This window comes from Patagioenas fasciata, chromosome 18, assembly GCF_037038585.1.
Source record: "Patagioenas fasciata isolate bPatFas1 chromosome 18, bPatFas1.hap1, whole genome shotgun sequence".
Taxonomy (NCBI): domain Eukaryota; kingdom Metazoa; phylum Chordata; class Aves; order Columbiformes; family Columbidae; genus Patagioenas; species Patagioenas fasciata.
The window spans coordinates 4085306-4100775 of NC_092537.1; the positions used below are offsets into that span (position 1 = coordinate 4085306).

Genomic DNA, 15470 nt, shown 5'->3' on the forward strand with positions numbered 1-15470 from the left:
CCGTCCCTCCCGCGCCCGCCTCCTCCTCTGCAAGATGGCGGCGGCCGGCGGCCCCGTGCGGCTGCGGTTGCTGTTCGACCACCCACCGCCGGGCAGCCCGGGCTGCGCGCTGTGCTGGCTGCTGCTGGAGCCCAGCCAGGTGCGCCTCATCACCGACCTCATCAGCCTCATCCGCCACCGCTTCGGCTTCAGCCGGCGGACCCGCCTCAGCCTCTTCCTCGACGGGGCGCTGCTGCCCCCGACCGAGAGCGCCCGCCTGGTGCGGGACAACGACTCGCTGCGGTACGGCGGGGATGCCCGGGGGGGGCGAGCGCTCAGGGCACCGTCCCCACTGCCTGAGGAACCCGGGGTGTCTGAAAGGGGCGGTAAATCCCCTCAGCGGGGAGAGCGCGGCCCCCAGCCGCCTTAAACCGGCCTCACAGCCCCTGGGCCCTCCGGGGGTGCTCGGGACTCACCCCGGGGTTGGGAAAGCGACCCCTGCTCTGGAAAGACCCCTGAACTGTCCCTTTGGAGCATCCCCACTGCCAAAAGACACGTCTAACCGAGCTGCTAAGATGTAGCAAAAAGGAGTTAATTATGTTGAATATTGCCCCCTTTTTTTTTTTTTTTTTTTTGACAGAGTAAAATTGGAAGAGGTAGTTGCAGATTATGAAGAAACAGATGATGGCTTCTCTTATGCACCAAAAGAAGACAAAAAAAGGCATAGACAAAAGCAGGAAGAGGAAGAGTTCTCTAGAAATGAAGAAAGGCATAAAAGGGAAAAGAAAAAGAAAAAACATAATCCTGAGTATTCCATGAGTAGGGAAGAGACCTCTGTTGATATTCAGGACTCTCTAAAAAGGTACAAAAAAAGAAAAAGAAAGGAAGAAGTTAGTGGAAGAAGTAGACTCAGAGAAGGTAAGGAAGAGAGCTCTACTGATCACTCTAAGAAGCTTAAAAAAGCAGAGACGGAGAAACAGTTGATGACAAAGAAGAAGGATGAAAAGCAGACAAAAGCCGCTGCAACAAAGGTGGCTTTAGAACAGGCGGATGGGAGCTCTTCTCTAAATTCTGGTAAAAACACCAAAAAAATCACAACACAGTCCGAAAGAAAGAGGTTGGAATCTTCAGATTCCTCCAGCACATCATCTGACAGCGACAGCAATGAATTAAATGTAAAGCAAAATAAATCTCCCCATAAACCTGTAGTAGCAACACTTCCCAAAGACAAATCCCAAGCTGCTGCAAATTCTGATGTGAAAACTGTTGTTTCTAATAAAGTGACTGTAAAGTCTAATGCTGAAAAGTGTACTAAGACCACAATTAGTAAAAGCACTAAAAAATCCCAGTCCTCTAGTTCAGATTCTGACTCGAGTACAGAGGATGAGAAGGCGGCAACAGCACAAGCCAGTACTGTAAAGGAAAAGTCGCTGCCTAACAACACGGCAGCTGTAAAAACCGGTACCACCAGCGCTCCCAAGGCAAAGACCTCCTCTTCAGAGTCCGATAGTTCAGATTCAGAAACACTTGTTATTAAAAAACCCACAGCAAATGCTGGCCTGAATAATTCCATGATAAGAAACTGCACTAAACCGTTGCCGAGCGGTGTTCAAGGCCCACTCGCCAGCTCAGGTCGCGGAAGGGGCCGTGGAACAGCACAGGATTCCTTCTGGGGGGGACCCAGGGGCCGTGGGTTCCATGGGATGATGCGGGGCCAAGGCCGCGGGAGAGGAGCCAACTTCTTCTATAACTACAGCAGCGAAGGCCAGAAACAGAGGCAGCTGAATGAAGCTGCGACAAACACTTCTGTTGTTGTCCAGGTGGGTCATGGGGCACCTTTGTATTGCAGCTTTAGCCACACAAAAAATGTACAGTCATTTGTAAAAGCAGAAAAAGACTGACAGGGTAAAGGTTGATCTTAGCAAATCTGATACTTACTGTATGTAAATCTGATACTTACTGTATGTAAATCTGATACTTACTCTAGCAGCCTGAGTAAGTGTTTATGAAACAACATGTAAGTGATTATATTGTATATGTCAAAACAAGCGCTCAGATATGTACTTTACTCTTCTCAGAACTTCCTACAATCAGTTCAGCATAAACAATGTCTTCTATTTTTATTAACACAGTAATTAATCCAATGGGTTTATTGTTTGTTTCACAGAATCCTGTGGATGTCCCCAAGAGAGACTATAGCGTGTTACCTCTTCTAGCTGCCCCACCACAAGTGGGAGAAAGAATTGCCTTTAAGGTAAAGAGCTTGCGAAATACTGAATGTTAGTGGGCTACAATTGTTTCGTTTGGGCCACTCTAAGTGTTGCAGGACACGCTACAGACAGCATAGTCCTGAAAACCAAAAGCTTACACTGAAGAACTTCATCTTACATTGTTCTGCGACCGTTATCCTACAAGTATAAGAGTTAGGAAGTAGTTGTCATCCTACTTATTTGTTCTTTTTTAAAAATTCTGTTTTAAACTGGAGCACACAAGTCCGTTCACAAATAATAGAATTTTCTAGTTGCACCTTCACAAAGTCTCTCTCTACCATGGGCATATTTTCAAGGTTTATGCCAGAAAGAGGCATGTTACCCCTCTCTTTTCAACATGCAAGGCAAGTCAGTATTAAAATTAATGCTATAAAAAGAAAAAAAACACCTCTATGTTGTTATTCCTTTATGTAGTGTTTCTACGATATCTTTGCAAATCTTACCGTACATATAATTACACTTCACTGCGAAATATAAAGTAAATGAAAATGAAATTGCTGCAGTTGAGGAGACTGGGATCCATCTCCCTGATCTCCTCTCACAGCCTGACCTGAACAGAAATCCCTTGAGGAGCAGCTGGGACTGGGATCAGCATCAGGAGCGGGATGCTCGGCTCTCGCGCTTTCCTCTTGCTGAAGAAACCACGTTGGGGTTTAGGTGGCATCATCCGGGATAAGTCGTAACTTGTTATCTGTATTTCTTTCAACAGCGCTTGGAACTAACTGAAAATTACAGTCCTGAAGTTTCAGACTATAAGGTACAGTTTTTCTTTCCTCCATTCATTCACTCACAAAACTATTTTAAGTGAAGTAGGGCTGAAATATTTTGAGGTTATGCAGTATTATTCTTGTCATCCACTTGGCTTCTTGGGCTCTTCCTGGTGCAGCAGTAAAAATGGAAACTCTAGAACTCAAAACTTAATTGAAAATTTGAAAGGTGTCGTATTTAATAAAAGGAAAAAAACAAGCATTATTAATGATCATTAATATTTTAGAGATGACAAAAATTCACACCTTCAAGTAGAAAAATGTAGCTGTATTCACGTCTGCTGCAGTTTGAAGTCAAGGCAAGTTCTTGAAACTGGTGCAAGTAGAATTTTGTAGCTACTTCATATAACTTGGTTTCTGCATCAATACTGATTTAAATTACAAGAATGGTGACAATGAATAACTGGGGTTTGTTGATGCCAGTAACTGCAGATTGCTGAGCTTTAATACTCTGCAGATTTTATGCATAGAGGTAGAAAAATCTGACAGACAGATACAGTTCCTCTGACTGAGATCAAGTACCGCAGTGGCTGTAAATATGGAATAGTTACCTAGTATATCTCATCTGATTCTTTTCTTGTTACTTTATGAAGGAGGGGAAAATAATCAGTTGGAATGCTGATAAAAAAGAGATCGAGCTTGAGATCCTTTCGTCGTCAGCAGGACAGTGTACGTACCCTGGGGCACCCAGTGCTTGTTGTCATGTGCGTTACCTGGAAAACAGTCCAAGGCACTTCTCGTGTTTCAGGAGTATTTCCAATTTCCTCGGGTATCTTCTCAGCTATGTGGAATAACTGAGAGAACTTTAGCTGATAATGCTGTTCTTTGTGGCGCCAGTGGAGCCACTGTCTTTGGTGGACGTGGAACTGAGTCCCCGCGATGACAAAATGCACTTCAGACACCAAAACTGTGTCTCTGAAAGCGCTTGTGTAAACTGCAGTTGCCATTTAAGCAGCATTAATGAGTCATCATCGTATGAGCATTTTTGCCAAATTTAGGCAGCATATTATTGATTCACGTTTTCATACATATAGTTATATGAGATAATTAGCTTAATTTTGATGTGCAGAATCCAGTTCTACCTCAGATTTTCTGTTACAATTATGATCCCGAGCACACCCTGGTTTTGACTCACTGTCTAACTATGGTGAACAGTTAAACCTCTTTGCTCATAGTTAACGGGAGTTATTTTTGTTTGGTTTTAAGTTGCTAAAGAGCCAGGGAAGTTCGATCTGGTTTACCAGTCTGCAGATGGAGCAGAACTGATAGAGTACGCGGTTCCTCAGGACACAAAGGTATGCGGGTGACCTCTTTTGAAGCCCATTACAAGTTTTGTGCAGCTGATACGTGTCCTGCTTTATGACTGTTCATCCCTGTGTGATCCTTTATCATAATGTGTCTGATTAAAATAAAAGCAAGCAAAAATAATTGTTATTTTCTAGCAAGAATATGCATGATGATTCGATTAACTAGATTCAAGCCCAGTCATCAAACTGTGTAACCTTTCGTTTTGGCTAACAAAATAAACAATGTCATGTTTAGATAATTAGGTCTTAAAAGGTTATTAATTTCATGCACTGTTCTTACCTGCATTGTTCCTTACCCAGGACGTCAGGCAGGTTGAGGTTCATTAAGATGGTGAATCACAGGAAGGATCCGTCATGTTTGTCCAGCAGTGCTGTTGTTCAAGTCTAGAAAAACATAACATAGAAGAAATTGCATCTGCCTGTATATCTGGGACACGCTAAGTATTGTCTCTTCTGTTTTCAGATAACTGAAAGTTGGGATGCACTGATAGAGCCAAGACTGATTGTTGAGCCTCCAGTTAACGGATCCAGCATTGAAAATGGAACAATCTAGGATGTGATTGTAAATAATTGTATGGACTTGTTTTGTGAAATGCTGCCTTCTAGTTCTGAGGGCAGTGGATGCACTGGTGGATATTTTTAATAAAGGGTTTTAAAATTAAACTATGCCAAAAGAAAAAGAAACATTTTTTTGTCTTAGGCTATGTTTTTATGTAATACAGGAATACGTCGTTTACTATGAAAAGTCTTTAACATAGATCTGGATTGCTTTTTTCTTAATAGAGGCTTCATGACAGTTTTTATATCCTACTGCTGCGGCCTCCAGAACTGGAATGGTGTGATCAAAAAGATAAAATACAACCTTGTCCTGCCGGTAGCTCGGTTTATATGTCTGGATTTGGGTAGGGGTGTGTAACTGCCATACAGAGGTATCTTGCTGTAAGGATAATTAAAACAACATCTGAAAAATCAAATATAAACATGGTTGATGTGCACACCTCTTTCAGAGCACGATACAAGTGCCAGGACCTTGTGGTTATTTACAGGGTTCACCTGAACATCTCAAGAAAAGTTTGTGGATTTTAAGCTTCTGTAATTTTGAGAGGCAGATAAATTGTATTGGTGTAACTGTTGACTTTGCCTAGAAGTAGCAGGATATAAACCAAATCCCTGGCAAAATTGTGTCCCACTGTGTTAATCTGTGTAGGCTCTGAACACCTCTTTCTTTGTTTTAAAGCAAACCCTTTCACCCTTTCAGTGCTGAAGTTTCTGTGCTGCCTTTCTTTCCTTCGTACCAGCAGGATCGGTCAGCAGGTGCTGGCCCTGCACTTCACTGACAGCTCTGCTCATTATGTGCTAATTACCAGCACTGAGGTAGCACCTTGTACCCATGGAGTACTTGCATCTTGGCAAGTCTTACACTATAAGATAACCCCTGTCCTGGGTAGTTGACTCTTAGAAGACACAGGAAAAACACCGCAACAAACTAGATACAAACACCTGAAAAATTGTACATCACAGTTTTGCTAATATGTACTCTGACTAGTGCATGATTACATTAAAATACTGCACACCTTTGCATTGTCCCTGTTAAACTGTCTTGTTTGTGAAGGAATAATTTTTATATGAGTAAACCTGATTGGTGTATTGTGGTTCTTTTTAGTTGTCATTGTGCCATCTATGTTAGAATTTGTTTTTTAGAGAAATGAACAGTTAGATTCATGTGTGAATATTCTTGCAAACTGGACAAAAAGAGAACTCCAGGCACTCTAGCACAGTCGTGCTGAAACATCTAGAATGAATTGCAGTATTTTTTCTGAAGGAAATCATTACTTTTGAATTCTTATGAAATTGCAAAAGCTAAATGCAAGTATTTCACAGCATTTTGGAGCAGGATTCACCTCTTGTTCCATTGCCTACAGAGCATTTGGGGTGCAAACTAAATGGTTAGAGAGTCCCTGTGATGAACAGATGTTGGTTGAAAACAAACACACCCCAGAGAGCGGATGTTTTGAAGATAAAGCCTTGAGTTTCGTTTATCCATTGTCATCCAGTTGGGGTGAAACCACCGTTTCAATGCACAATTTAAGTCAAGTCGAGTACGATCTGCCCGACGGGGCTGGCCGCCTTGTCACACCCGCACACGGGCTCCCAGCCGCGGAGCCGCTGCTGCTCCGAACACACCCCCGGGCGGTCCCTTGGCTGCAGCCCCTCCCGGGGGGGCGGCACCGCCGCGCAGATTCCCGGAAATCTCGGCTCCCAGTTTCGTTTCTGGTTTCTGGGCACAGAGCAGCGGGGCCATGGCAGCGCTGACCCGGGAGCTGTCCGAGCCGGGGCTGGCGGGGCTGGAGGAGGAACTGACCTGCTCCATCTGCCTCTGCCTGTTCAGCAGCCCCGTGACCATTCCCTGCGGGCACAACTTCTGCGCCTCCTGCCTGGAGCTCACCTGGGCCGGGCTGCCGGGGAACTTCAGCTGCCCGCAGTGCCGCGCCACCTTCGCGGGCCGCCCGCAGCTGCAGAAGAACACGGTGCTGTGCCGGGTGGTGGAGCAGCTCCAGGGCTCCGCCGGGGCAGAAGCTGAAGCCAAAGCCGAAGCCGAGGAGCAGGCGGTGGGATATGAGGAAGACAAGTCCCCCATCTTGTGTGACAGCTGCCAGCAGGCCCCAGCCGTGCAGACATGCCTGACTTGCACCGCATCCTTCTGCCCCGAGCACCTGCGGCCGCACCGGGACAGCCCGGCCTTCCGCGACCACCAGCTCTGCCTGCCCCTGCGTGACTTGCAGCAGCGCAAATGTCCACGGCACAACAAGCTCTTCGAGTTCTTCTGCAGCCAGCATGGCAGCTGCATCTGCTCCCTCTGCCTGCTGGGGCACAAACTGTGTCACACCAGCCCCCTGCAGATGGCCAAAGCCAACGTCGAGGTGAGCAGCCAAGGCAGGCGGGGGTGGCCGGTCCTCTCCGGGGCTGGGACGCCCTCCGAGGGGCACCGTGGAACCTTCCTTAGCTCCCTTGGGCTTGGTGGGTCCCTGGGCGCTGGAGTCGTGGGCTGTAAATCTCACACCTGGCCTTGGCAAGCTGTTACCTGCTCTCCAAAACATGCTCCAGCGTGTGTTCAGAGTCATTTCTTGGGTTTTCCTCCGTTCTCTAAGACGTTACTGGGGAGGTGCTGTTATAGCGTTGATTGCCGGCTCCTGGTTTGGGCTGGGCTGAGCGGTGCGGTGTCACCTGCAGCTCTGAGCCGCCTCTGGGCTCCCTGGAGTGCTGGCTACACGGTAAACAACATCGCTCTGCGTATGCTCTTAAGAAGCAAAGAGTTATAAAATAGCCAGGGGAGATTTCTAGCACATGAACAAAAACCAGGAGCAGTTACTCCATGGAGTAGAAGGAAATCTGGCCTTTGTATCTTAACAGCGCAGCTGAAAATCAGAGCGTAGGCGAGTAAAGCACACTTGAAAAGTTCAGGAGGCCAAATTCCCATCTGTTGAGTGAGCATTTATACTGTTTACCCTCAGGATTCCTCCCTGACTTAGTTTAGCAGCATCTTGAACAAAAGGAATAGGTAATTAACAAATTGTCAGTTAAACTGCGAGGGGTGAACAGTAGCATTAACCTAGTGTCCAAAGTCCAACCTGAGAGCAGCACTGGGAACTTTGCTGCTGATGAAAGCACCAAGTCCTTAATCGAAAGAGTGATTCAGCGATGTGTCCAGCTGTTGGAGAGGTGGAGCTGCTGGAGGGCACTGGCTCCACCAGCCATGCATGTGCAGAACCAAACTTTTACATCCTGGAAGGTGTAAGGAGCAGTAGGTTTAAATAAATGCTTACAGGAGTTATTTAAAACTTTCTGAAAATAGGATTCTTACTCCGGTGAGCATGGCCCGAATGAGAGCAGACACAGCAACTGCTTCTCTGAAATGCTCTCTGATCTTTTCTGCTGCAGTCAGCGCTGAAGAAGAAACTGGTGGAGCTGCACAACCAGAGTGAGAAGACTGCTCGAGCGATGAACCTTGTGAAAATGAAGCAAAACCAAGTTGCTGTAAGTGGGTAACTGCTAAAAATGCTGTTAGGTTGCTTGGCATATGCCAGCTGGCCTGAGTTCTTTGGAGTGAATGAGTTTTCTTTCCAAACTATATAGAAATACAAAGCTTTTCTATTGCCTGTTTCAAGTAATTGAAGCCGATGTGTTCCACAAAGGCTTGGGTTTTGTTGTTGCTAGCAGTCAGCAGTACTTTGTCCACAAGCTGTTCTTTTGCAGCCGGTGTCTGTCTGTTCTTGTCTGCTCCAGGAGGCGGCTTCCAGAAAGACTGAGTTGATCAGAACTGAGTTTTCAGAAATTAAAGCTCTAATTGAAGAAAGAGAAAGCCAGACCTTAAAAGTAATCGCAGATGAAGAAAAAAGAGTTAGCAACAAGTTTGATTACATTTATGGCGTTCTGACAAGTAAGAAGAATGAAATTCAGTCTCTCAGAGATCAGATTGAGATGGCACTGACTGAAGGTGATGACATTCTGTTTTTGAAGGTAATATATGCTTTAGATGCTGCAATTTTGCCATGGGAGCCTTTGCTCCTTTCAATTTGAGATGAATGCACAAACCCCACCCCACTTAAAGAAACCTGGTTGTATTTTTTGCCTGCTACACAAGGCGGTCTGCATGAGACCTCCTATTCCTCATTTCAGAGAGGAACATCACTGCAACGAACATCAACAAAAGATGCTTATGTTCCCGCAATTGAAATGGACCAGAACTTGATACATTCCGCTTACCAGTCTGCCATTAACCTTAAAGATGTGGTGAAGCTTTCAGTGGCTCAGTGCAGGGAGGCAAGAACAGAAGGTACCGTACCACTGGGGGAAATGGCATTTTGTGCCTTGGCTTTGAATTCAAATAAGGCATCTTCCCCCTCCGATCCAGATATGACAAACAAAATAGTACAGCAAGTACAACTGGTTAATATAAATTGTCTTCTGACTTCTGTGGTCCTCCATTTCCAAACAAAAATGCTACAGTCTGGGCTAAACTAGGCTAAAAAGTGAGCCCATGTCTCATTACTTTTATCTATGCTTGGGTAAGCTGATGAGTATCGTGATACCACACCCTTCTTGCACAGCTTGGCCTTTGTTCCTTACAGTAATTGATGTTTTATTATGTAGGAGGGTTGGTTACAGTTAGGATGTGGATTTGAAGGGAGACAGAAAACGCTTTTGAGTGACAGGACTGTGTTTCCCAACTATAAAGGTGCTGATTGTGTAAGTGTTGTAGAACAAAGCTCTGCTTACCGGGTTAAGCGAAGTATCTTTTGGACTAGGGCACGGGTATCTTCTGTGCAGTTTCCATCTCTGCTGCGTATCACTTAAATTCAATTCATATGACTGAAAAATACGATTTAAAAATGTCCTTGCTTATGCATTACTCTTCCTGGCAACACAAACCATAACGTAAAATATCACCATTGCAGCAAAACTAACACCTGAGAAAACTAGGCCCTGTCCAGCGCCTTCTCCAAGCAGAGCCGCTGTTCAGAAAAAGCCTCCAGCACCGCGTAAGTACCAAAGAACGCCATCCTCTTCTAACCATGGCTTTACCGATAAATAAGAATTCAAGCAGTCACTCACGAAGCGCTTGTGCTAGCAGTGATTACCTGTAGTGAGCACTCTGGGGTGGGAAAGGGGGGTTGTTTTGGGCTGTGTAGTGCTGGATGCCGTAAGAGCTGTAAAGCTGCCCAGGCGCGGGGCGCTGGCCTCGGTGTGCGCCCGGAGCCGTCAGCGCAGGCTGTGGAGCAAAGCAGAGCCACCTCACCCCCTGCTCCTTGCTGGTTTTTTCACTTGTATTAAACATCTGTTTGTTTGAGGGATTTTTATGCAGTGAATCCTGTTTACGAGCTGTTCCTATTCTGTTTCTTCTCTCTCTGCCTCACAAGAACATACCCACAGAGAGAAACCCCTTCACCAGACTCAAGCCGCTTCACAGACAGAGGCAGATACCAGTAAGTGGTGATTAATTGTAACCTTAGTCAAACATTTTGCTGACCAGGTCTTGCCTACAGCCTAAGTCCAGTACAACTCACAGTTCACTTCATTTTTTTCTTTTCCAGAGAAGAAAAAGAAACCTGACAAAGTGGGTGAGTCCAAGTTTTCAGCATACTCATTCTAATTCTCATTGACTGCTCTTAAAATGATAAGTAGATGGTCACTAGTGCTGGTGTAAAGCAGGAGTTCGACTCTTGCTCAGAGAAGGCTCTCTTGAGTCACTGTGAGAGCAACCAAGCACTGGAAGAGGTTGCCCAGAAACACCAGGGGATTTTCAAAACTTGATAAGACTGTGAGCAACCTGAGCTAATATTGAAGTTAACCCTGCTTGAAGCAGGAGGCTAAAGCAGAGAACCTCAAGAGGTCCTCTTGAGCTCGAGGGTGCCCATGATGTGTTAAACATGCTGGGTTTCTTCCCAACTGGCCAAACTCTCTTTTCTTCTGTTAACACAGCACCAGCCCCAGCAGCACCAGCCCCAGCAGCACCAATCCCAGCAGCACCAGCTGCTGCAACTGCCGTTGCAACTAAAGAGCTTCTTGACAGCTTTCTGAAGAAATCCAGAGAGGAGCTTCTGCAATGTAAGACACCCAACATTACTTAAAGATGAACTTCTGGCACTTGTTGCACTGGTGTTTTGTGCCCTCTGTAGTTAGCTGGCAAAACTGCTTTTGAGGGGTTCAGTTAGCTTGGTAGGTTGTCAACTAGTTGTTACAAATGAAGGAAATTTTGCGGGGAAAACGGGGCAGGAGGTTTCTAAGTGGTTCTTTTGCCAGAAGAATCAGATTTATCTTTGGTATTCATGTGTCTTTATGAAGAGAAATTAAGTTCTCAGTAGCAGCGTTGCATTCCCCCAAAACAACTGCATTAGGGTAGCCTAGAAATACGTAACATGCTGGATTTTTCTTTGAAATGAAATGCGGGCTTTAACTGAGCCCATGATGCCTTGCTTACCATACAACATGATAGAGCTTTTGCTGCCAGATCAGCAATCCCTTTCTTGTGCCAGCATCTGTTTGGGTGCCAAAAGAATCTGGTGTGGATGCAGAGGAAGGAAACTTGCCCACCTTTTGCCTGCTGTGTAACACTGAGCTGCAGTTGAATCCAGCAGCTCTTACTGTGGCCCTAAGAGCTGCCTGTCCTGCGGAGGAGAGGGGAGCAGGGAGATCAACACGGATAGGAACCGAGTGCCTGGGCAGAGCAGTGTAAATAAAAATGCTTTGCTCCGCAGTACCTTCAAACTATTCGTGTCATTGCAGATGCTGCTAACATCACGCTGGATTACAACACAGCTAATAACAAAGTGATACTGTCTGAGAGATATACCAAGATGTCTGTCTCAGACGCCCCCCTGAATTACAACCACCACCCTCAGCGCTTCACCGACTATTCCCAAGTGCTGGGGTTCCAGTGCTTCAGGAGAGGAATCCACTACTGGGAGGTGGAACTGCAACAGAACAGCTTCTGCGGCATCGGCATCTGCTACGGCAGCATGGACCGGCAGGGGCCCGAGAGCCGTCTGGGCAGGAACAGCCGTTCTTGGTGCATCGAGTGGCTTAACACCAAAATATCATCCTGGCACAACGATGTTGAGAAGTGCTTACCCAATACAAAGGCTACTAAGATTGGTGTGCTGCTCCACTGTGAGGGAGGCTTTGTGATTTTCATGGCTGTTGGGGAGAAGCATAACTTGATCTATAAATTCAAAACCCAGTTTACTGAAGCCTTGTACCCCGCCTTCTGGGTGTTTTCCAGTGGCGCTGTCCTCTCTCTCTGCGAAATGAAATAGTAAGGCCTCGTTTGCCTAGGTAATTACATGCAAATAATCAGTCCTGCAGAAAATCTTTGTATGTCTTAGTCTAAGAAGTCTATGAGACAAAAATCATTAGCTCTTTTAATTACTTTGCAGTATCTGCTCATTATTTGATCTGAATTGCTAAAGCCTTTAGATAGTTTTTACTACTGTCAACGTTTTACTAAATCACTATGATGAAAGGTTTTGCAAAGCTCCTGATGGTCATTTTAAAAGCAAAGTTACGATACAATCGATAGTTAAATGTCTTCAATAGCTGCTGTGGCCTCTGTGGTTTGCTCTAAGGGATCCCCAGAATTAATTTTCAGGTCCAAATGTGTTTCATAGGAAGTGATGATCCCTTTGGGAATGAAACAGGAAAGGATTCCTTGACAAGTTCAGGTTCCAGGCTTTGAGGTAGGGCTCAGTGTTGCTTTTTTCTCTGTACGCAGACTGTTGTCTGTAGTCAGGATTTGCAATACAGATGTTCTCAGTGTATGACTCCATGAGATGGTACAGAATGAGCTATTAAATGTGGGAGATTTGAGGGATTTTCTTGAGGCTGAGTTGTGGAGGGGTTGCTGTTAGATGGAGATTTGTTACTGTGTGTGTTATTGTGTGGAGTCCATGAGTTTTCGCCCTCGCAATTAAAATCATGAGTTCAGGTCTTATGGCGCTGAAGTTATAAAAGCCAATATGGCAGATCTCATCAGAGTGGAAATGCAGAGACTGTTAGAGTTGATGGATAAGAAATGGTGTCTGAATCACCAGGAAATAAATGGCGTTGACTCGGAGGTTGGGAATATGGCAGAGAATCTTCAGGAAGACATCCTGCAGAGCAGGACTGTGTGCCCTGGAATAATAGTCTGTGGGATGAAGCATTAGCTCCTGTTCTGACCCAGAGTAATTAATGCTTCACGTCTTCACATTGGAGGCTCTTCAGTGTTGTTTTTGTGTATGTGCTGAGGAATTCAGGGAGTGCATTTCTGGCTTGTGTAGGGAGCATAAATGTGCTCTTCACTTAAAGCAGGGTCTCCTGTCATTAAGCTTTTCCTCTTCATGAGGTGGGATATTCTCTGCTGGTGTGTCTTCACTTGTTTGAGTGGTAGAAACTGGATTTCCTACGTGTTATCAGGACTCTGATTTGAGGAGTCTCGATACAGTGCACACAATACCTAGAGAATGCTGGTTCCTCTCTGCATGAAGCCTGTGGACAGACAGATGAGTCTCTTGAAACATGCAGGGAATTAGCACAAAGGAGAATATACATCCATTCCCACTGGGATGGCTTTTAATTCTCTTGGTGTTCTTTGCTGTGGTTTGTCTTCAGAAGTCCTTGCCATGTACAGGGGACTCTGTACTTGTGTATTTCTTTCTTACAATTCTAAACCAATCAGCAGGCAATCAAGGTATTTGGATCTCCTAGGTTTTGGGCCTCTACCTTGTTGATGCCTCTGGACTCACCATGCCAACTTGTATTTCTTGTAGTAGCCCACAAAGAACAGAGAAGCTCGCACCAGAGACTTCCTGGCCTTGTAGAACTCCCTGTTACGGGACTTTCTGAAATAAAACAAAAAGCTACTGCTGGCTGTTTGGAAGGGAATTGTTAGAAGGCTCGAAAGAACCTCTCTGACTACATTTCACATTAGCCAAAGTGCTTTAAGAGGGAGACTTGCAGGAATTCAGGCTTGGTGTCTCTATTTTTACTTGGTTTGCAAACTCTCAGTACTTTGTCAAGGATAGCAGAGGTCTGATAAGTTGCTTCCATTTCTTTGCTCGGAAGAAGATATGGAATTGATGGTGGACCGTGGCTGTCTTTGGAGTGGTTGTACTGTCTCACAGTCTCAGCACTGAAGCCACCAGACTAGGCAGAACACTTCAAAAGGTGCAGAAGGACGATGCGTCCTGTTCGGAGCCGAGTGCTAAACTTGTTTCCTGCATTTCGAGGTTTTCAGCAGTGAGGGACAAGAGCAGTTTCCTCTGAGAAATCCTGTCCCCCGCTTGTCTGTGCCACCGGCCGCAGAGCGCTGGAGGAGCAGCATCCCCTTGTTCTGGGGAAAAACCTGCGCTGGTGGGTTGTGCCGTGGAGAAAGTCCATGTTTTCCATTGCTTGTTTCTTGACTTCAGAGGGGTTCATAGTAACCTCTGAGTCTATGGGCTTGTTTAGCCATAGTCTGGAGCAATACTCAAGCAAAGTAAGGAAAAGCTTTCATTCCACTGTGTTGGACAAGGTTGGGTTCTCTAAATGTGACGCTGCAGCAGCTGGATTACCACAGGCAGTGGAACGAGTCTGCCGCTGGGTTCCTGATTCTCCTGTTTGTTTCTTCTGTGCTATGAATGACTAGAAATGACAGAATGAGTTTATTGATTTGGAATGAAATGAGAAAAGTATACCTGAGTTGCCACATTTCTGAAGGCTTACTTTGGTTAGCTTCAGATATCCTGGATAGATCAAAACATTGGTGTGATATAACATTAGAAACAAATATTAGTTACAGCACTCTTAGAACTGTTTATACTCAGCCAGTAACTATCAAAGCTTTAACAGTTTTAAACAAAATGTAGGTAGAAACATATTTTTTAATTATATTTCTCTTTTTAATACTATAAGGAACCCAACTTATCCAGTCTAGAAAAATGAAACAATCAGTAAAAATACTTGTTAGAAAAACAAATGCTTATGTAATCATAACCTTGTTGGTTATACTGATATATCAGTACATATACTGTATGTTACCTTATATAGATGTGCCAGCCAGACATCCTTGTCAGAGCAATAGACATAGATGTTGCACCATCTGTTTTATGACTGTGCCTGCAACTGTTTTAGAAGTTGACTGATCTTGATCTTTTCAGCTGTAAAGTGAATGAATTGTGATATTTTGAACTCAATAAATATTAATGGTAAACCTTAACTCTAAATGCTCTGGTCGGTTTTGGGTTTTTTTCTGTGCTCAAGTCGAAGCTGAAAAGAAAGTGCTATAGTGCACAAATAACAGGTATTTTACTGCATAACTCTCAGAGTCCTATGAGAACTGGGGAGAGCCCCCTTCAAACTCTCTGTTCCTTGGATACATACATGTGTGTGGTGGTAAGTATCAGGTGCAGGATTAAATTACTGTAAGAAGTAAATGAAGTTTCAAGCCATTTAAATGGCTAATCCCATTGTCAAATTATTCTGATTTCCAGGAACCATCTGGAGCTCTTGGATTCCTGATGAATTTAAATCTCTTTTGAACATGGGATGTCAAAAAACAGAAACAGAGTTTCAGTCCCGACTTGTGCTTTTCTAAGATCCCGTGTTCTCCCCCCACGTACCTGCAGTGACTT

The 15470-nt window shown here is 44.9% G+C and overlaps 2 protein-coding genes across 2 annotated transcripts; both read left to right on the top strand.

Annotated features, from left to right (window-relative positions):
* The first annotated feature begins 3 nt into the window (after positions 1–3).
* Positions 4–5975, top strand: COIL (coilin). The gene is made up of 7 exons (XM_065852233.2): positions 4–282; positions 620–1799; positions 2147–2233; positions 2959–3006; positions 3610–3685; positions 4223–4311; positions 4787–5975. The coding sequence occupies exons 1-7, from the start codon at positions 35–37 to the stop codon at positions 4874–4876; spliced, it is 1818 nt and encodes a 605-aa protein (XP_065708305.1). The 5' UTR covers positions 4–34; the 3' UTR covers positions 4877–5975.
* A 590-nt stretch (positions 5976–6565) lies between these two features.
* On the top strand, positions 6566–15055 carry TRIM25 (tripartite motif containing 25). The gene is made up of 9 exons (XM_065852232.2): positions 6566–7244; positions 8263–8358; positions 8608–8841; positions 9001–9157; positions 9780–9863; positions 10242–10307; positions 10416–10442; positions 10804–10929; positions 11608–15055. Exons 1-9 carry the CDS (start codon positions 6624–6626, stop codon positions 12135–12137), a joined length of 1941 nt encoding a protein of 646 aa, XP_065708304.1. The 5' UTR covers positions 6566–6623; the 3' UTR covers positions 12138–15055.
* The last annotated feature ends 415 nt before the right edge of the window (positions 15056–15470 follow it).